The 23,971-nt window shown below is 33.0% G+C and overlaps 3 protein-coding genes and 1 long non-coding RNA gene across 4 annotated transcripts; 2 read left to right on the top strand and 2 right to left on the bottom strand.

The window, feature by feature from the left end:
- Window positions 1–2,085: 2,085 nt before the first annotated feature.
- On the bottom strand, window positions 2,086–4,321 carry LOC133703101 (dof zinc finger protein DOF5.4-like). Its single transcript, XM_062127526.1, has one exon. It carries the CDS (start codon window positions 3,293–3,295, stop codon window positions 2,324–2,326), a length of 972 nt encoding a protein of 323 aa, XP_061983510.1. The 5' UTR covers window positions 3,296–4,321; the 3' UTR covers window positions 2,086–2,323.
- Window positions 4,322–10,175: 5,854 nt separating this feature from the next.
- Window positions 10,176–11,507, bottom strand: LOC133703265 (uncharacterized protein ECU03_1610-like). Its single transcript, XM_062127728.1, has 2 exons — window positions 11,298–11,507; window positions 10,176–11,201 (listed from the first exon to the last, which is right to left on the bottom strand). The coding sequence occupies exons 1-2, from the start codon at window positions 11,436–11,438 to the stop codon at window positions 10,584–10,586; spliced, it is 759 nt and encodes a 252-aa protein (XP_061983712.1). The 5' UTR covers window positions 11,439–11,507; the 3' UTR covers window positions 10,176–10,583.
- Window positions 10,417–11,964, top strand: LOC133703266 (uncharacterized). Its single transcript, XR_009843861.1, has 2 exons — window positions 10,417–10,522; window positions 11,508–11,964. It is a non-coding gene; the product is annotated as an uncharacterized LOC133703266 (long non-coding RNA).
- A 3,437-nt stretch (window positions 11,965–15,401) lies between these two features.
- On the top strand, window positions 15,402–23,838 carry LOC133703385 (B3 domain-containing transcription factor LEC2-like). Its single transcript, XM_062127865.1, has 8 exons — window positions 15,402–17,629; window positions 18,988–19,069; window positions 19,790–21,404; window positions 21,508–21,582; window positions 21,936–22,036; window positions 22,141–22,187; window positions 22,290–22,363; window positions 23,111–23,838. The coding sequence occupies exons 3-8, from the start codon at window positions 20,835–20,837 to the stop codon at window positions 23,516–23,518; spliced, it is 1,275 nt and encodes a 424-aa protein (XP_061983849.1). The 5' UTR covers window positions 15,402–17,629; window positions 18,988–19,069; window positions 19,790–20,834; the 3' UTR covers window positions 23,519–23,838.
- Window positions 23,839–23,971: the final 133 nt, after the last annotated feature.

The following is a 23,971-nucleotide window of genomic DNA, read 5'->3' as shown; positions in this document are numbered from 1 at the left end:
AGAGGGAGAGAGAGAGAGAGAGAGCGGTGCTCCATGGAGAGAGAGAGAGAGTTAAAGGCATTCCGATTAAAGCATCCTATATCGTCAGTCGCCACATGCACGAGAATAAACTGTCTTGTCTAGCAACTTCAACAAAGACATCAGCTCCCACTACTTCTAAAAGACAGACACGTGTTTATGGGACTATGGATTCATTGTGCTTTTGCTCTTTTTAAAAAACCTAATTGATAGCTAATTTAACTAAAATTGTTAAAGAATCGTAAAATTAAAAGACAAAGGACACGGAAGAGATGGGTAGTGCTTTCGAACCTTTTGGTAAAATATTCAATTTAGTCCTTATATTTTATTAATTATAAAAATTGGATCCTTCCAATTTTTAGGTTAAAAAAACTGATTTTGGTTGAAAACTTTGTTTTTCTTATCTTTCAGTTTTTTATCTGAGAAAGCAAAGAGAAACTCATTAAATCTTGGCGGTAAAGAGAGAAAATCATTGTTAACTCTGACATCGGCCACCAACATGATCGATTTTATTATTGATGGGTTTCATTTGATAAGGAAAGCTTCGCTTGGATGTTTTTTCACCTTCAAATCACTTAAAAAATAGATCCGAGTTCCAAAATATTTATGGTTTTGGGTTGATTTCAGGTTTTTAGACGAGTTTTTGAGGTCATGGATATGCTTATTAAGGTATCCAATGTATGTTTTTAGATATTTTGAGTTAAAAATAAATTTATAGAATAAGAAAAATATCACTTGATTTTCCGGTAACAATGGTGACCAAAATCTGGAGTGGAACATGCGACGTGTCATCTACTTATTATTTTTTTTATAAAAAAAATAGAAGCGTATAATAAGTCCTCCGCCTCTTAAAAAAAAATTAAGTCAATTACAGCCCAGGCTCCTGTGCTTTTTTAAGCCCGAGAGCGCCTTGGCCACCTAAGTTAAGCACGCGTCATGGGCCTTTTTTTTTATTGATTTGTTTTTTATTCTTTTAGTTTTTTCCCTTTCAATTTCATCGTTTAATTTTTTCTTTTTAATGAATTTTTTTGTTGGCTTTCTTCATAAGAAAAACATAATTTTTATGATGTTTTCTAAATAATATTATTTAATTTTGTGTATGGCCTGTTTTTTTTTTTTTAGAAATTAGTTTGATGTATTTAAACCCCTTAAAATTAAGAAAAAAAATCATTTCATTGTTTTTTTTATTTGACTTAAAAAAACCCTCCTTTTGTTATCAAAATTAAAAAAAAATAGGGCTATTTTTTATTTTAGTCCCACTCATCACCCCTACTTCTTTTAAGAAAAAAATAAAAATAGCCTTATGCATCTAGTTGAATCTAGGTCACATATAATTAAATGAAAAATAATTTTAAAAATAAAAAATTGTTAAATTTAACAGGGTTCATGACTTGATTTGTGGATTTGAGAGATTAACCTCAATTATCTCAGGTCCTTTTTATCCTTTTTAAAATTTATTATTTTACATTTTATTTTAATCATTCAACTTTATTTTTTATATATTTTCCATATATATATATATATATATATATATATATATATATATTTCTTTGCTGATTAAAAAAAATTTTATTCGAGATATACGGTGAAACACAAATTAAATATCTAGTCTTACCTATTTTTTTTATGTCTCTCATCTCGTTTGAATTTTAATATAAAGTCTCACGATAACCCTAATCTAGTATAAATTATTATTTTTTTCATTTGATAATAAATGTATATTTAAATGAGTTTGTATATGAATTAAGATTAAATCTTTCGTTGAACAATCCTTCACCGATTTTAAAATCGCTAGCCTTCCTTTAAATTGATGTTTATACTGGATTGATGTATTTGAATAAATTCAATAGGTTTTTTTTAAATACCACCTCCAAATTTTAAATCAATACTTAACCACATCAACCCTCTTAGCCGAAAGGAAGCTCGCACTTTTAAATGGAAGTTGGAAATTGAAACCAATCGCTCAAGAAGAAAATGAGAAATCAAAAGCTGTTACAAACATATTACTATGTATCTTTAATCAGAAGTTCCAAACAACCTAACTCAATGCAGAAATTCACAATAATATAAGCATAAAAGCATACCCTTCCATTTACACCATGTCACAATAATATTCTGTCGTCCACACATTATAATGATATATATAGATATCATTTTGCCAATGTAAAGGGAAACAAGGAAAAGAAACTCATTGGTGTTCATGTTTACAAAAAGCAAAGAATTACTAATGCCTTGAGACTCATGCTGCCTGTTTCTATGGAGTCTTGATAGGGAGCTACAAGAATGGATAAAGAAGCTATAGACATCATGATGGTGGTCCATATCCAGGCAAATCATGTTTCCATTGATCTGGATTCAAGGGAGAGGAGCCAGCAGTGGGATTGATGTTACTGTTAGTGTGCCCTATGGTGGTGCTGGTGCTTGTACTCCACAAAGCAGTATCAGAGACAGTGGGGCTACTATTGCTCATAAAACCATGATGCCAATTTTGCTGCTGATGAGAAGAGGTGGCAGGCCTGCTTGATTGAATCAAGCTCTCTTGATTATGTGGGTAAAAAGAATGTTCAATACTCCTAGTATCTCTATAACCCACATGGTAGAATTGGCTTTGCTGTTGATTTTGGGACCCAAAAGCAGGAACGGCGTTGAAACCATGCAAAAGACCCAAATTTGAAGTCTCTCCTAAAACACCACCAAGATTGACAGGTTGATTTAGAGGCTGAAGAGGGAAAGACTGTATTGGTGGCTGGTTGTTATTCAATGACTGAATTGCTTCTAAAGATGTCAAGAATCCACCACCAGGAAAATAAGATCCCATTGTAGACATCCCAGGAGGAGGTGAAACCAAATTCCCTGATTCTTTGTTCCTCAACGCAGGACTTGAAAGATTACCTGAATTATTAGTGGCTAGGATATTTTGTGGGGTTGCAAAATTATGCTGCAAAAGATGTGGTTGTTGCGGTAGCTGTTGCTGCAACCGCGAGTTCTCGCCAGAACTAGAAGATGATGTTTTTGCTCGCTTTCCTTTGCGACAACCACCTCCTACAGGAACATTCCTCAGGGTACCGCCAAGAGTCCAATACCTTCTACAAGTCTTGCAAAAGAACCGAGGCTGAGAAAGGTTGTAATTGTTGTAATAACAAAACTTGGTATTCAGAGACTCGCAGCGAGGGCATTTTTGAGGCTGCTGCGGCTGATGTTGCTGCTGATCATCTCCTTGTGTCGATTTCAATCTTCTCTCTTGATTTGGCTTCACATCTTCACTTCCTCCCTGCATCTCTCCTCGTATCACTCTAAAAATCCAATCTTTTCTGTTTTATTGGTTATCTCGCTAAAATATATTATGTTAGAGAGATGAATTGGGTTATTTTGGCTTTGTCGGTGCATGCAGGTTTTGAGACAAGAATGTGGAGAAGGTTGGTTTTTCTTCAGATATAGAGAAGTCAGTAAACTGAACGTGTCTGCTTTTGGCTTCTGAGAATCTAATGTTACACGGTGCAAAATCACGGCGATTGTACTTACCTTGTGCATGCGTATCTGCTATCCATAGACAACCATAGTCTCCCTCCCTCCCTCCACGACAGTAATAAATATTGAAGAAGTCACACTAGATTTGAAATCAAGAGCTCAACATCTACCAAACCCCACTCAAATCCTCCAGGATTTTCAACACCCTCTCTTTCTCTAAATAAGATGCATAGAAAGATCACCTGCTTTTTATGTGAGAAACAGAAACGAGTGCACGGGTGTCGACTAAGACAAAGCCCCCAAAGGAGAAGTCTCAATCTGGAACTCAGACTATAGAGAGATTTCAAGAAAATGATTCTGCTAAGAGTATATATATCCAGTAATGACCATCAAGAAACATCAAGCTATATATATATAATACCATCTGTTTAGGTTTAGTCCCATCTCTCACAAACCAAGACAGATTTGTTTACATGGCATCAAAATTAAACCCCCAGTTTTACTGCCTCATCGGACCTGAAGTATCCTAGACATAAAACATTAATCCTCCAAACAATAACCTCAAGTCACACGCGCAAAATTTATGGTCACTAACATAAGAGAGATCTAACTGTATCAGCTACAAAGAGATTGTCTGTAGTGTATAGTATGTTAGGAGATGGACCAGTGGTAAGTGGAGAAACGGCGGGCGCGGCCAAAGATGGTGGCTTCGCCTGATCATGAATATGGGGAGGTGGGGGTGTCGGAGTTGATCAGCGGCTCTCTCCCTCTCTCTCTCTCTCTCTCTCTCTGCTTTTTTGACTACTTTTGTTTTTTTTACAAACCTTTTGCTTTTTCTCTCATTCCACTTTAATACGATAACCATCTCTCCATATTTCTAACCAAAAAAAAAAAACAATCTTTCGGTATTCTATTGTTTATTTTAGTATTTTATTTCCTTCACCTGTTTGTTCTTCTTTTTGTTTTCTCTTACATCACTCTATCAACTGTTCCACTTGGATGCCCATTCTTGATCAATTCTACGCTCTATTACTTCAAAAGACATTGTTATCCCTTCATTTGCTTTTTTTTATTATTATTATTATTATTATTTTCTTTAGGTCAAGATTAGTTGTTGTTATCATTGTGATGAAAACTTCCCCCAACAATTCGATTCGCTAATTCACTAACTTGGAATCTTACTTCAATCAAAGTTTGTTATTTACATGTTCTAAAAAGTTAATCAAATTTAATTTAATTTAGTTAATCTAAAAAATCAACTAATAAACTGATCTACATGATTAAACTTAAATGAGATTTAATAAAATAAATCTTAATAATATTTTATTTAATTTTTATCTAAAAAAACATCGTTTTAATTTTTTAAAATTTTTTATTCAAAACAAAGTCATTTTAGAAAAAATTTAAATATGATTATTATTAGAAAGCTACCTTTTATTTCATGAAATATCTCATTGGATCAGCATACCATATCAATTAAACCACTTGCTATATAAAGTGGAGTCAAGATCAATTACAAAAGAATGGGAAATCCTAAGAAATAAATCCATAATCTCTTAATACATACCAAAAGGTGAGTGCTAATTAGAGAGTTGAAGATCGTCGATCGGTCCATGTTGATATATCAAGGTGGGGAGGACTTCTTCCCTGCCAATGTAAGCTTTGATTTGCTTAATTAATTTGTCTTATAGAAGGAAGTCTGAACTGGAATTGGTGAAGTGGCACGTGCAACGAGCATGGAACAGAAAGAGTGGTGACGACCATATCTCGAGGGGTTACAACTGCTCCCTATCCAATCAGGACAAGACAAATACTAACTAGTTAGAGCTTGTTCTTGTTCTTGTTCTTGTTCTTGTTCAGTTGTTGTTGTAGTAGTAGGGATGATAAAGCCACCATGTACTATGATCCAACATCTCCATGATGTATCCTTAAACCGCCAAGAACTTTCCCTCGCATAAGAAATGGTCCATGATTTTATGATCATCATCGCTTTTAAGGTTTAACGTGCTTTTTGACCACTCTATTGTCCAGTTGTTGAATAAACCACTGTATTTTGTGCTTTTTATTATTGGATGGTTGAGAGTGTGATTGGAATTATGATTTAATGTATTTTTTATTTTGAAATGTATTAAAATAATTTTTATTTATTTATTTTTTTAAATTCCTAACATCACCACATCAAAATAATATAAAAATAAAATAAAATAATTGTTAAAAAATAAATTAAAATTATTATTTTTTAAATAAAATTTTAACCATATTTCCTAACACTATTCGAGAGAGATCTTTTTCTGATCTATGTGTAGGCCGGCAAAGAGATAGGGCACAACTACTACTAGGCTTTCGTAAATTCAGTAATGCAGTGTTGGACAAAGGGAAAATCATAAGGCCCAAGACCAACCCCAGCTAATATTGGTCCACACTCTCATTGGTTCGTTCTATTATAATGTCTTGTACCCTCCTAAAAGCTTAAACCATAGAGAAATATCTCATAGTTTTAATAGTTGACATTTTTTACACGAGATATTTACCATACTCAACCATATAATCTTGTGTTAATTAGAGTGCAACCTTTTCTTCTAGGACTTAATTAGAGTGGAACTCCCAACTCAGTTTCTATTTCGATTCCTTTTATATATATATATATATATATATATATATATATTTGACACTTTCTATGGTCACATGTGTAATACCTTAATATTTATAATAATAATTTACCTTATTACCTAGTGATGTAATTAATTATTTTCTGTTCGTGTGTTTCCATTTCGAATAAAAAAATTTCAAATAATTATTTTTTATGGCACAAATTGATAAGCTTTGAGTTTAAGGACGAATCTAAGACTTCAAGCAATATGAGAGACTAAGGTTATATTTGTTGTTGTGGTACATCTATGTGTTAAAAAAAATACATTTTTTTTATTCAAATACATTTTTTTATGTTTTTTAATCGTTTTGATATATTAATATCAAAAATAAATTTAAAATAATATAACAACATGATTTTTATTTTATTTTTCTATTTAGAAAAAAAAATATTATTGTGTGCGGTTTTCTTTTTAGCATATATCACATGATTAATCAGATTTAAAAATAAAAATATATATTATTTTAATATATTTTTAAATAATAAAAAATTAAAAAACAACTATTATCATAATTTCCAACATGCTACAAGTCAATTTTCTTAATACATTTAGAAGTTAATTAATCAGTTTTAAAAATAAAATATATACTATTTTAATATATTTTTAAATAATAAAAATTTTAAAAATAATTATTATCATAAATTTAATTTTTTTATAAATAAATTTTTTGATAAAAAAAAAGAAGAAGAAGAGAGGTATGGCACTGGCCATGCTACAAAACCGGTGTACATCATTTCACATCCAAAAACTTGCGTTGAGCGAAGCTCATTGATAGTCCATTTGGTGTGCAGCTTATATCCATGTCAATTCAAGAAAAGTAATATAGATTAGTATATAAAAAATTAATTATATTACTTAATTAATTTTTGTGCAAATCAAGCATATATAACTATAATAAGATTTATATTTCTACTTGGTATTTTTTCAATACAGTTTAGTTTTTTTCTAAGTTTACTTGGACATCAAGTATAATTATACATATCTTATTTTAGAATGGCACAATTAGCATTTTTTTTTTCCATTTTTTACTGTAGCAAGTACCGTATTGGTGAAAAATCTGAAATTTTCTAGTTGTGTTTTTATAGAAAACAAGTTTTTTTTATATTTTCTCTCTCTCTTTATACTTGATATTTTTATTATTTTATACTTGTTTTATTTATCACCATTTTATTTTTATCTTATTTTTTAAATTTTTTCCTTTTTTTTCTTTACAATTTTTTGAAAAAAATATTATTTTTTATATTTTATATTTTGATTATTTATCACTCTACACTTGATCTATTTATATCATTCTTTTTGTTTTTATCTTCGTTCTTGTGTGATTTGCTTTTTAATTTATTTTTATTTTTTCTTTACATTTTTTTTTGTTTGAAAAATTATTACACAAAGACTAAAGAAATCATGTTTCAATTTAGCAATTGCAACATTGTCCTATTTTTCTACTATGTTAAAAATAAGCTTGAAATCTTACATGTTTTTATTAATACATATAATCTTCACTATATTTTATTCTATGTAAGCATATATTTTTTTATTTACAATTATATTTTTTACTCGCTATAAAAAAATTAATAACACCTATATATTTTGCATTAGAAAAAGATTATTCAATTTGTAGATAGGCGAATCGAATAAACATGTTAACACTATTTTTTTATTGGTACAAATAATTTTTAATTTATTTAATTAAATGCACGCATAGATTTTTTGATTTATAATTAGAATTTATGATGTAAAAAACATATTTGAAATTGATTCATATTTATTTATTATTTTTCTAAAAACTATTCTCGAAACACAAGTCAAATAACTAGTAATTACTATAAAGATAAAACAACTCTCATTATAATTTTTTGCTCTACTACAACACATATTTTTCCAAACAATTCTTTTCTTTCTTTACTGCTTTATACTTTCTTTACATTCTTGTTTTCAAAAAAAAATTCCTTATTATGAAATTAGATTTTTTTTTTCTCTTGGCTTTTTATAGCAATCTGCTCAATGTGAAGAGATTATATTGGTAATAAATCTTTCATCTCCTCAAAAGAAGAAATTATATTAGTAATATATAAAATGAAGTTGAAAAATCAACTTGTATTCATCTACGAATCTCTACATATTTATACAAGTTTTTGTTTGTCTTCCATGCATGTCCTTCAAACCTCAAGGGACATGTTTCAAGCTCTACAATGGCTACGGCGAACATTGTGCCTGAGGTCATGAGAAACTGAATCGCGAGTATGAGAATTATTGTGCCTACAGTTTTCGAAAATTCAATCACTGTTATGATAAACTCATATATATACGCTTGAGACTACCAGTCATGATCAAGAAATTCTTTGTATCTGAAAGATTGAAAAACTTGACCACATCTAAGACTATCATTGAGCCAGAAGTCTTGGCTGGCTCAAACATGATCAAGCCAAACAATTCTGGCTAGTCTGATCATGATATGCCGCAAGATTTGACACCCTCGATCCATGGAAAATTTACTAGCTTAAAATCAAGGAGATAGTCCAAGATTTTTCATCACTTGGTTTCATCACCAATAAATACTTGTCATGTTATGCTCTAGTGTTTTCTATTCGCCAAAGTTAATTCTTTGGATACTCTCCCTAACTAAAAATTACTTTTTAAGGATTTATTAGGTGATGAATAATTGGTGCAATTAATTGATTTGTCAAGTCTTTCGGCAAGTTGTATGGTTTTTGGTCGAAGTTGTATCAATTATGCTTGATTGATCAGGATATTGAGCTTAATATATATATATATATATATATATATATATATATATATATATATATATATAAAAGCTCAAAAGAAAAACAAATTGCAAATTAGCCAAAATAAAATGTGTGGATTGAGCAAAAATTTGACCATCATCTTAGTCATGGCATTTTTTTTTTGTCAAAAGATATCAAACACCTCTATATTTTCCTTTTAATTAAGCATAGAATTATTGGTGGATGGTGGTACTGATGCACTAGTTTGTTATTATTGAGATGCATGGTAGATAATATCACAATTTGAATTATCTCAACACATTTCATGGGCTGTGTTTGTTTTGTACTTATTTTCATGTTTGTGGTACGAAAAAATACAGTAAGGTGTTTAGTAACCGTACAAATTATGTTTTATATCGCGGGACCTATTAAAAAATTGAGTTTGAAACAGAGTTTTCGTGAAGCAGTTTTTATATATTTTTTTAACTGAGTTTCGTAAAACGCTGTTTGTTTTTACATTTCAAAAGCGCTTTTGAAAAAATTTGAATTTTTTAATTTTTTTCTTTGCTTCAAATTAATTTTTTTTTATTTTTAGATTATTTTGATGCGCTGATATCAAAAATAATTTTTTAAAAATAATAATAAATTATTTTAATATATTTTCAAATAAAAAATATTTTTAAATTATCAACTCTCAAGTTGCAGATAATATTTAAAAAAATTTTAAAAAAAATCACAAGCAACATCTCTCTATATGCTACAATGCTACTTCAAAAAAAATCAGGAAGCCGAAGCTACCGAATCAAAAGGCTTAAAAAGAAATAAAAAAACACGCGAGTGTTTATCAAATCAACACAGCCGAGATTCATTAATCAAAAGAAAAAGGACATTTGCACGCTAACGGTGGGAAGCATAATCTCCCACGTTCAGTCACACTTGCACGCTAACACGTGGGCCCGAACATAACGACCTCAAGCATCATAACAAGTGAATAATGGGATAAGAAATTAAATATAAAATGTCACTGAAAAGTATTTTAAGCTTACTGAAAAGTTATGTGGGAAGTTAATTCCTTCGGCTATATCATATAAAAAATAAATTATAAAATAATTTATTAGAATCAAATTATAAAACTAAAAAAAAATCTAATTTTATAAATTACTTCAAATAAATAAAACACAATCTGATAAATAAAAATAAAATTAAAAAATATATAATTTCATAATTATTTTAAATAAAAATACTCAATTAAAAAACAAGAAATAATAATTAAAAAATCAAAATCAAAATGATAAATAATATAGCATCAACTTCGTATTTGAAAAGTGGTCCACTCTTTAATCCAAATAATTATAAACGGTATCTTCTGTCCCCTCGGTCAATGACAAGGCCTTCGGCGGCAGTAGATAGCCCAGCCAACCTACCGAGGAAATCCTCACTCGGAGTAAAATAGTACACAATTATTGTGTTCGACATGATGCAAATTGCTTTTTTTCTTTTTTCCTTTTTGGGTCGGAGCAGTACACTGTTGTTAATATCAAAGTAGCAAAAATTAACTAAATTACGGGCCACATAAAACCCAATTACGATTGTAATTAAACTAACTTATTTTTATCACCGTCAAGAACACAACCAAATGCTCTAGCACACCTCACTCCCTCGGTATTTCTTCTTCTTCTTCTTCTTCTTCTTCACATCGTCATCAATTCTCTCCAGCAGCAGCTCACCTCTTGTACTTCACACCATCTTCATCGATCTTCTCCCTCCTATAATCATCATCATCGTGATGATCATCTTTCCCCACCACAGTCTCTTTAATCTTCTGTGTAGTTTCCTTCGCAGCATCCAATGCTCCCTTCACTGTCTGTTTCGCCTTCTCTCCCACACTCTCCACCGTCTCAGCTATCTTATGAGTCCCGTCCTTTGCCTTCTCCCCTGCCACTCCCGCATAGTCTTTTGCCTTCTCTTTCACATCACGTGCAGTATCCGCCACGCTCTCTGTCCCGTCTTTAGCCTTCTCTTTTGCAACATATGCATAATCTTGCGCTCCTTCTTTCGTTCTCTCTACCGTCTCCGCTGCCTTGTTTGTCCCTTCCTTAACCTTCTCAGCGGCAGACTGCGCCGTGCCTTTGGCACTCTCCTTTGTCTCGTGTGCATACCCTTTCGCCTTCTCCTTCATTTCCTCTGCATTTCCTTTTACCTTCTCTTTCATTTCCTTAGAGCGTTCTTTCGCCTTCTCCGCACGCTCGTTGGTCCTGTCAATTGTTTCATTTGCAGTTTCTTTCGCTCTCTCAGAAAATCCTGACGCTCGGTCTTCATCCTCCTCCGCTGCATACCGTCCCTGAAAACCAAAAAACCACCAATTATTTCAACAATGAATAACATCCAGTACATGCCCATATATATTATGGTTAATTTCTTGAAAGAACTTTTGTACCTCGTTATATTTGGAGGCAAAGGTAGTGAAGCAGACCCGTGAGACTTTAGGCGTGGATTTGGGGAAGAGAGAAGGGGGCTGAGGGATCAATGCTTTTGAGAGATTGAGCATAGCGTTTTTGGCAATGATAATGGCTGCCATAGTTAGGATGGTAACTGAAATCTTCTTTGTTTTTGCCTTGTGATGATCCTTTTGGTTGCGTTTGTGCAGGTTATATGGTGCAAGAAGAGAAGGTGGCGGTTCGCTCGAAGGACACGATGGCCTAGTTCATGCCACGCGTAGGACATGTGATATAACCTCGTCGGTGGATGGTCTACTAGTTGACACTTGTTCCCTCCCCGAGTTTTTTTTTCTCTTTCGAGATGAAAGTTAACAAAAATTACAAGACGCGGTATTTTCGATGCAGCAGTGGATATAGATTATCATAAATTATTACAGCGAGATTATCTTTTTATTTTTTTAATAAAAATATTAAATTTTAGTTTTCGGGTAGAGTAGTCTTTTAACAGGGACTTGTAAGTCGTTGTTGATTTTAAAGGGATAAAATATCCTTCACATAAAACCATAAAAAAGTTATTAGCATAGAATGGAAGGGGTTTCTTTATCATTTTTTTTCAAGCTCGGTGTAATTACTCTAATGCTATTGAAACCAAAATTTTTAAAATTATCATCTAGGCGCTCTTTGGATTTTTTACATTGGTTATATATATATATATATATATATATATATATAAGGGTTAGTTTTTTCCTTTTAAAAATATAAAAAAAGTTAATATTTAGAGGAGAGCCATCATGTTCAAGTGGTTTCCTAGAACCGCCAGGTTAGGATGCTTTTAATAAAGAAAATGTTTGTTTACACGACAATTTTAGCGCTTGAGACAATTTTAGCGCTTGAATCAAACCGTATAAAAAACATGTTTAGTAATATTAAAACTTAATTTACTATTTGTGAGACACATATAATTTATGTTGAAATTATAGGTTTATCAAAAGTAGTTGAGAGCTACTTTTCCCCTTCTCCTATGTCTTGACAGTGAAGAGTTTCATTTTTTATTGTTCTTTTTTTATGCCGTGAAGAGTGAATTATTCACTCTCTACGGCAAAAGAAGAGGAACAGTGGAGAGTGTTGTTCGGCCGAATCGGGTCCGACTTAGTAAAATAAAAAAATTAATTTTTTTATTTTTAATTGTGTTTTTATTCGACGAACTAGTGTTTAACATTATTCAATGACACTACATAAATTAAAAGGAGATCGCTTGATGACGTACCATTTACAAAATTTGATCACAATCTCAATTTTATTCTTAATGATATTTTATCTGATGTTGTTGCGCGCTTAAGAAACCAAGGAAACTATAATCCTTGTCAGATGGATTTCATACGTGATGGAATTATAGATAATTTAATGGAACAATAAAAAAATATTTTACATAAAGTATTATTTATGTCATGATGTAATAACAATAGTTAAATCTATAATATTTAAATTAAAAACCATCAATAAATATATATAAAACCTCAATTTGAAAAGTATTCTTAATTAAACACATCTAACTATTTTTTATTCATCTTCAATTTCAACCACAGTTTTAACTCTCAGAGCTCATCTGGTGGCTCAGCATTTGTGGCATCGTTTTTACTTAACTGTGATTTCATCTGGTTTGGTTACAAAACAAAATGTAATTATCATGCATGAGCCCCACTATTAAATGCGTTCAAATTTAGTTTTGTAGAAGCTATTTTTACATGCTTTTCTTCATTTCTTCGGGTCTTCTTTGTATTTGACAAAATAACTCTTTAGAATCCAAGACAATAACAATTCTTCTTCTTTACCTTTTTTGCCTGAAACGATAGCCGATTATCTCATGGAGGTTTCAATGATACATGATTCTGCTGTGAAGGTTTTTGCAAATGGCTAAAAACCCTAAAATTATTTAAGAATTATTTTTTTAAAAAAATCTAAAATACTTTGGAATGTTTTAAAACAATACATTGCATGAATTTTACAGTAAATTTGTAAAAATCCAAATGATTTTGGCCTATATTTTGAAAAATACCGAAAATATTTTATTTTGTTTATTTTAATATGTAGAATTATGAACTTTTACGTAAAACGTATTCCTGGTATTAAATAAAAAAATATTTTATTTTATTTTTATGTTGACATTAAAATAATTAGGTTTTACCCAAATAAGATCCTCCTTACCAAGAAAGACTTTGCTTAAACCCTAAATAGACCAACAGTTAGAAAACATAATATCACCTTAGTTTACGAGGGTGTTTGTTTCTATGGTTACTTCTGCTTTTGAAGCAAATTACAGAAAAAACTTGTTTGGTAAAGTATAAAGTATAAATAGACCAACCCAGTGTATTTTGCGTTTAAAATGCAGGTTAATTGAAAGCAGCTCCAAGCTGCTTCTCCTTTTATATGCCGTCTGTGCAAAGTGAATTAATTCACACTACACATAAAAGTAAATAGTAACTAATTTTTTTTATTTTTAATTGTGTTTTATTTGAAAAACTAGTGTTTAACATTATTCAATGCCACTATATAAATTAGAAGGAGATCGCATGATAGCGTAGCATTTGCAGAATTTGATCGTAATCCCAATTTTGTTCTTGATGATATTTTACCTGATTTTGTTGTACGTTCAAAAAATCATGAAAACTATAGTCTTTGTCGGATGAATTTTGTATGTGATGGAATTATAGATAGTTTAATGAAACAATAAAAAATATTTATATAAAGTATTATTTATTTCATGACGTAATAGCAGTAGTTAAATCTATAATATTTAAATTAAAAACCATCAATATTATTATATATCTTTTTTAGTTATTTTATAATCTCAATTTAAAAATTATTCTTAACCAAACACATTAAATTACTTTTTGTTCAACCTTAATTTCAACCATGATTTTAACCAAACATATATAAATACCAAACCAGCCTCAACCAAAAGTGCTTTTTATAAAACAACTTTTTTCAAACCATAACCACAAAAAAGCTATCACAATACCAAACACAATAGACATAAAATAAACAAATAAACAATACAGCTTATCTCAGGTAAGACATATATTAGAGGTGCTAGTACCTTTACTTTACGCAATCAATCACTTTACAGTTCACACAGACTCCGAGATCAATTAAGGTACCTAGTGACCAAAATATTAGGTGGTGACTCATATTCTTTTTTTTTTCTATTGGTAAAGGACAAAAATTTCTTGTCTTTTTCACCCATACCATTCTTGATATTCCCAATCTGGCAGGAAGATCGACGCGACGCCACTTACATGCGACAATTAATTTAATTAAACCCGAGTCAATTTGGTTTGACATGGTAAACCTAAAATAACATGAGACTTTTTTAAAGTTAAACTATTATGTTTTTTTTTAATGTCAAACCAGGTCTTAATATAGTTTTAATCGGATTAACTAAGTTAATCCGGCCAACTATCAACCCAGTTTGACATAAAACTAGACTCGAACTAGATTTTGGATTGATGGATGTTAACCTAGGTTTAATAAACATGACACAAATAGCCACGACCTGGGTTGTGTAGATTGCTTATTATGGCGTTAAAGGTAGTTTCCAGGCCATAGTTGAAAACAATATAGTAGCGATTGTTTTTTAAAGTGTTTTTTGTTCGGAAATATTTTAAAATAATATTTATTTATTTTTTAAAAATTATTTTTAACATCAACCTATCAAAATAATCTAAAAACAAAAAAAAATTAAAGTAGAAAAAAAAATTAATATTTTTTAAAAAATACTTTTAAAACTGAAAAACAAACAATTCGGTATTAATAGGTGTAATAAAGACTTGCTCGCTACGCTCACGTCTGCTTCAAATCTGATCACCTCGGGCCGTTAGCAAGAGACAAGATAATACATGCAATTTTAGCCCTTTTTAGGTTGTCGAATTCATAAGCTACTACAATCCATTAGCCCAAAACACTTGTAGCTGTCAGTTACATACCAAGTTTCTACTGCTCGAAGAAAATTCCACGACCGTTACAGCAATTTTACTAGGGAGACTGACACATGCATGCTTTGCAACAACACTTTTTTCCATCACCAATTTCAGGTACCACTCGCTATCACAATTTCTCCTCTGCAGTCCCTTTCACTTTTTTATCTCTGTTATTTTTTTTTCTTTTTATTTAATTTGGGTTTTATTGGTTTTTATTTTTGTACATTCTTTCCATGAAGCTATCTGGCATCGTGTGATCAAACAATTTCACAAAATGAAAGTCTCAATTGTATTAGGCATATATTAAAATGGGTCATATACAATTTGAGTGGAGTCCAGCAACACTTTGCCTTTATTTTGGTCAAAGTTCAAGCCAAATCCGAGTTTGGCTTCTTAATCTTGGTGGGTTCTAGGAAAAATTATTAAGTAACTCAGTCAATCACATAATTCATCCATGGATGAAATTAAGAAAAGATATCCATATTTATGGAGTCAGGGGAATGCTATGGACTGTCTCTACTGATAGTCTAGGTAGCTGTTTTCCTTGAAGTTATTGCATTGCACAAGTATTCATTAACAAACTCTTATTTCACCTGTAATTGGGGTCCAGATTATTCTGCTTTCAGGCAAATCTACAAGCAGTTGATATGCATTATTTTGTTGGGACTTATTTGTTGCCGTGAAAGGGGGAGGAGTTCATGAGTTTTTCCTTTAATGTTAGTTCTTACGTAAATCTTTAATGCCTTAGTAATTAGTTTGTTGAATGCCCTGGAAAATCTTGTAAGGAATCATTTCAATTAACTTGTTATTGCTGTTAAGTTAGGGTAGTTGGTTCTTGTTCTATTGATGGCTGACAAATGAAATCCTTAAGGGGTGCAAAACTTAAAGGAGTATCTATACTTTAAGATGAGCTGGAACTGTTGAGACTTTGTTTTTGCTAGCTGAAGCAACAAGTTCAGTTGTAGCTTCTTAGTTGGGTGCAAAAGAGTGCCGAAAGAAAGAATTGAATCTAGGCTGTCTAATTTGTTGTCGGATAAGAAGATGAAAACTTCTTGAATTTAAATGGAGTGCTTCACACTATTGTAGATGTGATCCAAATAGCCTACAATGAAGAGAAGTGTTGAAAATGAAGACCCTTTTGGAATGGAACTCTTTATTCATATTGCTCTATCAGTTAATGGGGTATGTGGAAGTTTCTTGTAGCCCAAACTAACCTGATTGTTTCTTTTGAGCCATTGAAAGATTTTTGTTTGAGTTTGTTTTGTGATAATATATAACCAGTATTTTGGCCTTGCAATGAAAAAGAGGCCCTATTAGTCTGACTAGCCTATTAAAGATGCAAAGTACAACTTTTAAAGCCAAAGTTCTGAATAATCAATGGAGACTTTAAAAGGAGCTTTCTGAATCTAATCTGGAAATTCTATTGATGTGCTGATGAAATTAAAGTTCAAGGATACTCTGTCAATTAATATTCTAATTATGCTGGTCTTGAATGTTATAGGAAATTGAAAACTTAAATGTTGAGAAATTTTCTCTAAGAAGATGAATATGCTGATCTACTACATGCATTCTTTATTGTCCATCCAATTATGCTTTTAATGCTTCCTATTAGCATTTCCAGACCTCTTGCTATCTGTTAAGTTCACTAATGCTCCTTTCCACTTCTAGCATATCTAGAACTATTATACGGTTACATTTTTGATGCTATACACACCCCAATGCAGTCTTAGAGTATGCAGAACTCTTGCACGAAATTATATTTGTTAAATAATTTTTCTGATCATTGATTTCTCCCTCCATTTCTCATGCTATATCTTCCTAGAGGTTTATTCAACCTCAACGATGAAGACAAACTGCGAGTGGGCTTTGTTGGATTTCTGATTCCTTGATGTTCTTGCCCATCTGCATGTTTTTGAAGCTATTTACTGATTTTGAATGGAAATGTGAATAAAGTTGCGGACGTGAATAATAAATTCATTCCATCTCTTTTAAATTGTCGTTTAGAGCATGCTGTTTTGGCCATTATTCGACGTGTTTAGCAGTAACTTCTCGACTGTTGCAGCTATTGACACGGCAACACGCAGGTGTTGGATCAATACTTTTGCAGTTGCATGCAGGCTCTCTTCTACACTCTATATAAACACTGGTTGCCCACAGTCTCTTTGCAAATATATCCATCCATCTTTCCTTTCTTCACTTTTGTTATTGCTAGACTTCCTTTTCTGCTTACAAAATTCTTGAAGTTTTCAATTTAAGAAACTATTAGATTCATAATGGCGATGAATGTTTTTTTCATTTGCTGACATGGAGAGTTTTCCTTGCTATAGTTTCCAGAGTCTTGCTGAAGTTGCTCTGTAAGTCAAATGCTCTAGTTCTGCATTATGCTTCATGCATGCAAAGATCGTTCCAATTAAATTGCTTTATCATTATTATAGTGCAAATAAAGATGCGATCATAATGTCCATCAAGTGCTTAATGTGTCCTTCATATCTCTATTAAGTAGATTTCATGAAGAAATTTTGTTCCATTTTCTTTCCTGTTATTTGAATCTTCAGCTAATCTCTTTTTTTTTTCTTTTTTTTCATGTTGGATTGCTTTTATATGGTTAAAACATTTTAATACGTAGATAGTATTCCTGATTTCACCTAAGACAATAAATCTCTATGGTGAGTTCAGACACTGATATTACTTTTTAGGCATCCTTGTCAAACTTGCTCTTCTTTTTCTTTCTACATGTAATTCAAGCATGGCTATGCAAGGTGAAGGGTCTGATTGGAAACTTTGGGAAAATAATGGCATGAATGAAGATGGTAGGAGGCCTAAATATTTTCTCCCAGCAGAAGATATGTTTTTTAGTTGAAGCAGGATACGGTTTTAGGTGCAAAGTTTTTTTTTTTAGAAAAAAAACTTATTCATTGCCTTTTGACAAACTTGGAAAGTAATGATAGTGACTTTAATTTCAATATTACTTCTTAAAGCAACCATGGGAGTTCTAAAATATGTGATTATGATTTACAGTTGTCAACAAAAGTTAAGAAATATGCCTTGTTTACACAAATTCATGTATCATTTTGGCTTAAAATTGGAGATTTTCCGTCTTTAGCAGTATAAAAGGAAAACTTTGGTCTACCATTACATGCATACATGGGAAACAATGTTTAACCTTGTGTCTATATCAGTTTCTGTTTATAATTGGTGGTTTCCTCTGCTTCAATGCATGGCAACTTATACAAACAACTTTCTGTGTTCCATTTGCAATAGCAGAATCAGAAAAGAGTTTCAATGCATAACTTTTGCTACTTTTACAGTGTGTAATGCTGAATCTGGGGTAAATAGCGCCTTTATTACATGAGGCTGCTGAGTTTTACAAAAATAAAAAATAAAAAATAAAAAGAATTCCCTAATGATGTTAGTTACTGCTTTTATTTGTTGGAATCAGAGGGATGCATGGAATCCCAAAAAAATAGATAACTCAAATGGCAGTGAGATTTTCATGTGGTAATAGATCTTTCTATTTTAAATCTTTTTTTGGCACATTAGAAATCAATATATTTGCATGAACTTTAATTCCATGAAAATGACATGAAAGGTGATCTTCAAGAAACATGGGGGCACCTAAGCACCTGGTTTCTTTTGCATAGTGGAATGCAATCATAGGTTGTCACATTGATATTGATAAGAGGATTGATTGTCTTGTTTATATCTAATGCAGCCTGCAAATAGAAGCAACTTTAAGCAGTGGACATTCTCAACTGTTGACAACCATGAAGGAGCTGACAGCAAACTCAACCAAGGTGACTCTTTTAGGACATAGCATAGCCTAGTAATGTTAATGCTCAATGACCTGCAAAGAGATCTGATCAAGAAAATTTTATTTTGACAAATATAATCCACATCTTGCACTTTTATGCCCTTACTGTTCAAATCATTTTAACTCCTATGCACTCAAATTGATATGCGGCCCCCAATTTATTCCTGTTTGTCCAATTTCTGTGGCACCTCATATCAACTCTTTTGGCATATTTGACCACTGATTCTGAAAGAATAGTCTGTTTTATGATTTTCATATGGTACATTTTTTGTAGATGTCTCAAGAGACAAATCAAATATATCTCGGCATGTCTTTGTTTCTTATTTTCTGCATGCGCGTGTGCCTGTGTGCAAATATGAGTAGTACTACTTTCTTTTTCATGGTTTGGTTATAATAATGATTGCTGCTTTGGGATGATTTGCCTATCATTTAAGAGGACTTCAGACTTTTATTAGAAGAATTTTAGTAATAATTCACTTGTACGATCACTGCCTCATCGCCATTTTATTAAATCTTGGCTGACTAATTTAAAGTTTTAGTGACTGATCAAACTTTCTTTTAATATCTTATATGGCATGGCCTTGTCGCCATTTTAAAGAGAGTGGTGCTCACATTAGTCACTCGATCACTCGATCACTATATCGACTACATGTTTTCTGCTTGTCTAAATCTAAGCTCATAAGTACACTTTCACTTGATGCAGGATGCACTTGGTCCTGAGTCCTTGACCAACTTGATGATGCCAAGGGAGTGGCTGAAAACCATGACAAACAAATTGCAATTTCAGTTTTCACCTCTCAATTTTACTCACATTCCAAACATTATTACCCTCTTTTACTCACATTCCAAACATTACATAACCCCTTAATTAGTTATAAAAATTTGGAATATAATATTTACTATAACTGACTAGAATAGTACTTAGCAGTGAATGTTTGAGCTAAATAAAACAAAGCTAACAGAGAGAAATTGCCAAAAGAGCAGAAGATGCCGAGTTGGTGCTTTCCGAGAGATGGAAACAGACTGGAAGTAACTCGTCTTTCCAGTCAATTTCTTTATAATTATGGGAGGCACTAGAATCTCTGTGCATGAGAATAGACAATCATGGAATTACCATAGTGGGCTTCAGGCTCTAGGCTTTACCTTTTCCTACTACTGAACACTCTCACTAACCACATAACTCTAGGCACACTGGCGTTAGAGTGTGCTGTGGAGGGAAAGAGACTGGCAAAGATGGCATCTAGAGAGGGAGGGCGTTGACTGTTGGCATTTGGTCATCAATGCATTGGTTTAGCCATTATAGAATGGTTTTCTGTGCAAGGTTTGGCCATGGGCAGCCATATTTAAACCAAAGCTGGCGCCAAGTTTCAAACCTATGCCTCTCTGTCTCAAGTTCCTCACTGGTCAGTTGGGTATCCCAAAACCAGCATCCTCCGGCCACTTGTCACCCTCTTCACGCAATTGGCACTCTCCTTTCAGACCCCTATTCTTTCTTCATGGCCTTTCATCCCTATCTCTACTATCCAACCCCACTGCGTTTCTTGACGCGTTTATCTTGCTCTTTAACACCTGGGCTGTTTCGACTGGCAGCACCTTGCACTCTCCATAACCCTTTCTAACCAATTTTACCTTCACTAGAAATCAAAACACCTACTTAAACACACACACCCACACAAACACAGGATTCTCTCTGATTACTTGCACAGCTCCGAAGACTCATCATTCACTCCTCTGCCCATTTTGATAATATGGAGAACGTTTTTCCCACTTTATCAAACAACTCAGGCAACACCACCACTACCACAAATGCTAGCTCAGTAATGATGGGTTGTCCTCAGAATTCCCAGTTCTCCTCTATAGATGGACCATTGAGCTACCCTTCAACACCTTCAAGCTCATTAACTCAGTCAAACTATTTTGCACCACAGTACTATACGACACCGCCTTGTGAAACTACGCAATTTCCATTCACAGATTCTCTAGACCAGCGTAGCCAGTATACACCAGCTGCAGATCCTTTCTATCCTGTCATGGTTGGCCAAAATGCAATTGAAATGCAAAGATCGTGCATTTTGCAGCCTAATGCGTTGCAATTAGAGCAAGAAAGGAGAGCTCTAGATGCATACAAGACCAAGGTGGCAAGGTGCATGAGAAAACTTGCACGCCAAAGAAGGCTTGGTAGAGCTTCTTCTGGAGCTAGTTCGACTCGAATAACGGATGCAAGTAGATTGGCTTTGCATGGTGCTGGTACTGATGGCCAAAACAGCAGGACCAACACTAGCAAAGATCTTTTCGAGTTCTTAACACCAGATAACAAGGTGAGTTCTTGTCAAATCATGTATTTTGCTTACTCATGCGTTTTGCCTTTATCTGTAACCTTTTTTGAGTCCTTTAAGAATTTTTCTTGTTTGGGCGGCGCAGAAACTGAAAGCGTTGCTTAGGAAGGACTTGAAGAATAGTGATGTTGGGTCTCTTGGGAGAATTGTCCTTCCAAAGGTATGGTTCTCTTGATATGAATGATGTTATTTTTAGTCCCTTGTGATTGTATGCATATTTTTTTGGTTGCTTTGATTTCTGTTCCTTTCTTTCATCATTTCTTTTCTTCTAAAATGACAGAAAACGAGGCAAAATAGCCAACCATTACCCATGTTTGACTTGCTGTCAATGAACACTGCTACATGAATGTGATTTAAGACTGCCCAATAACTAATCCCCTCCTGACTTCTCGATTTGAGCACAGAAACAAGAAATGTTAAAGATTGAAATTATCCTTTCTTTTTCATTTTCCTGTGTTTCTTACAGAAATGGTAACCTCTAATATTTAAATTTCTTCTTGCATGTCAATCCAGAGAGAGGTTGAGGAAAATCTTCCTCCTCTACATGATAAAGAAGGAATCCTACTTGTGCTCAGAGATATATACTCTAACCAAGAGTGGGGTTTAAAGTTAAAGTGAGCATTTTGATACTCCATCGTTCTTCTCCTTCTTTCCTTTAAACTGCGATTCTGAGTTCTGTTTCCCATTGAGGACAAGTTCTTGTCTGTTGGTAACGTAGGTTCTGGACTAACAACAAAAGCAGGATGTATGTTCTTGAAAATACAGGTAAACTCACAGCTAATTTCAGTTCTTTCTGGTTTAGTCCAAGTTTTTATTTTGTATCTATTTCATTCTAATACTCAAATCTCTTTAATTTGCATTCCACAGGAGAATTCGTTAAGCGACATGGGCTGGAGACTGGAGATTCCCTTACACTTTACGAGGATGAGAGCAAGAATCTCGTGAGTTTATCTACCTAATTACTGCAATGACACTGGTAATTTAGATTATGTCCAAAAATTAAAAGTGGGATTTGAATTTTCTAACGCGCACAAGTTTGTTTAGCTATGTGACAACGCTGCCCTTGACTTTTTCAATGACGCTGACACATCCTTTGGAAGGATATGAAGGGATAAAGACACACTAATGGTGCTGAAAATGACAAAACTTAACTGATGATGTGCTGGTAATAGAACTGCATTACCATATACAACTTGGACACTCACCTGTGTGGCCCAAGTGCTATCTTGTGGGGCCGAGGAGGAAACGGTCCTTCTAGCTAGTTCGACAGGACCTTTGCTGAACACGTAGGGCATGGCATTACATCACATTACAAAGAATGCCTTTTTTATCATCTAAAAGAAAAACACATAAGTGTATCGTATAATCACAGAAAAAAGATTTGAAACACAAACTTTTTAGTGCGAAAATTGCAGTCTTTTAGATGGGGCTCGCTAAAGGCAGCGCTCCGGTCCAGGACTGGCCCGTTTTGCCGTCCAGGGCCTTACATGCACTAGTAGGTTAACAGGATAACCCAGATGAGGCAGTCAAGACAAGGATCTGCCTCGAGCAATCTCTAGATTTAGATTGTGTTTAATTGAGTGAAGTGTTATATATGTTAATGTTGCCTGATTATTTTTTGAATAAATGTTCAGTAAATGCAAAGCCATGAATAACTTTTTGATGTCTTTTGTCGTGCGAGGAAGCAGTATTTCTCCATCACAAAGGTGCAGAGACCAGAATCAGCCCTAGCTCAAACAACACACCCTAAGAGCCACAACTGTAACCACCTGACAGAACATATGTGGCAAGATGGGGATGAAGAATATACATCTTTAGCATTACTGACAGAACAACTTGAGAATAAAGAACAAGAAGAAGCTAACAGCCTTGGAGCTGTGCCTATGGACTTTTCTTGTTCATATACAAACGAACTAGAACTTAACAACAATCCTTTCAACAACATTAGTACCTATACCCAACCAGCATCTGCAGCTATGCAAACTTCTCCGCCAAATGGTAAAATGAAGGCGGTAGATGATTCTCATGACGTAGATGACTGCTATACTGGTCTTGGTATGCTCCCTGATGTCCATAGCTACAATTTTTCGCTATGATCATTAGAATATTATTAACAACAGCTATCAAGATTCATGACATAAAAGAAGATGGGGTTACAGCAGTTTGTCAAAGCATGGTTGATGCAACTAAAAGGTTGAGTAATCAGTTGTTGATAGTATACTGATACATTCATTTTTAACAAGGGTATTGGATATTAGAAGTTTCTTTGTTTTTTTTTAGACGAGGAAAAGGAAGAGCAAGAAAAGAAAAGGAGAAGAAATTTGTATTCCTTGTATGTTTGAGGATTTTTTCTGTAATAGCGTGCGTTTCAAAAGTAAATAATCCTTTTCTATTGGAATAATTTCTCATTTGTTAGCAAGCTGAGGGTCTTTTTTAATACACACACACGCACACACGCACACACGCCAACCTCTATTTATATTTATATACAAGGTAATTTTTTATCCTTCATTTTCTGATTTATAGGCTTATAGCGGTGATGATGATCC

Source organism: Populus nigra, chromosome 9 (genome assembly GCF_951802175.1).
Source record: "Populus nigra chromosome 9, ddPopNigr1.1, whole genome shotgun sequence".
Lineage (NCBI taxonomy): Eukaryota > Viridiplantae > Streptophyta > Magnoliopsida > Malpighiales > Salicaceae > Populus > Populus nigra.
The sequence above is the reverse complement of the archived record's forward strand: the minus strand, read 5'-3'. Positions and strand labels throughout refer to the sequence as shown.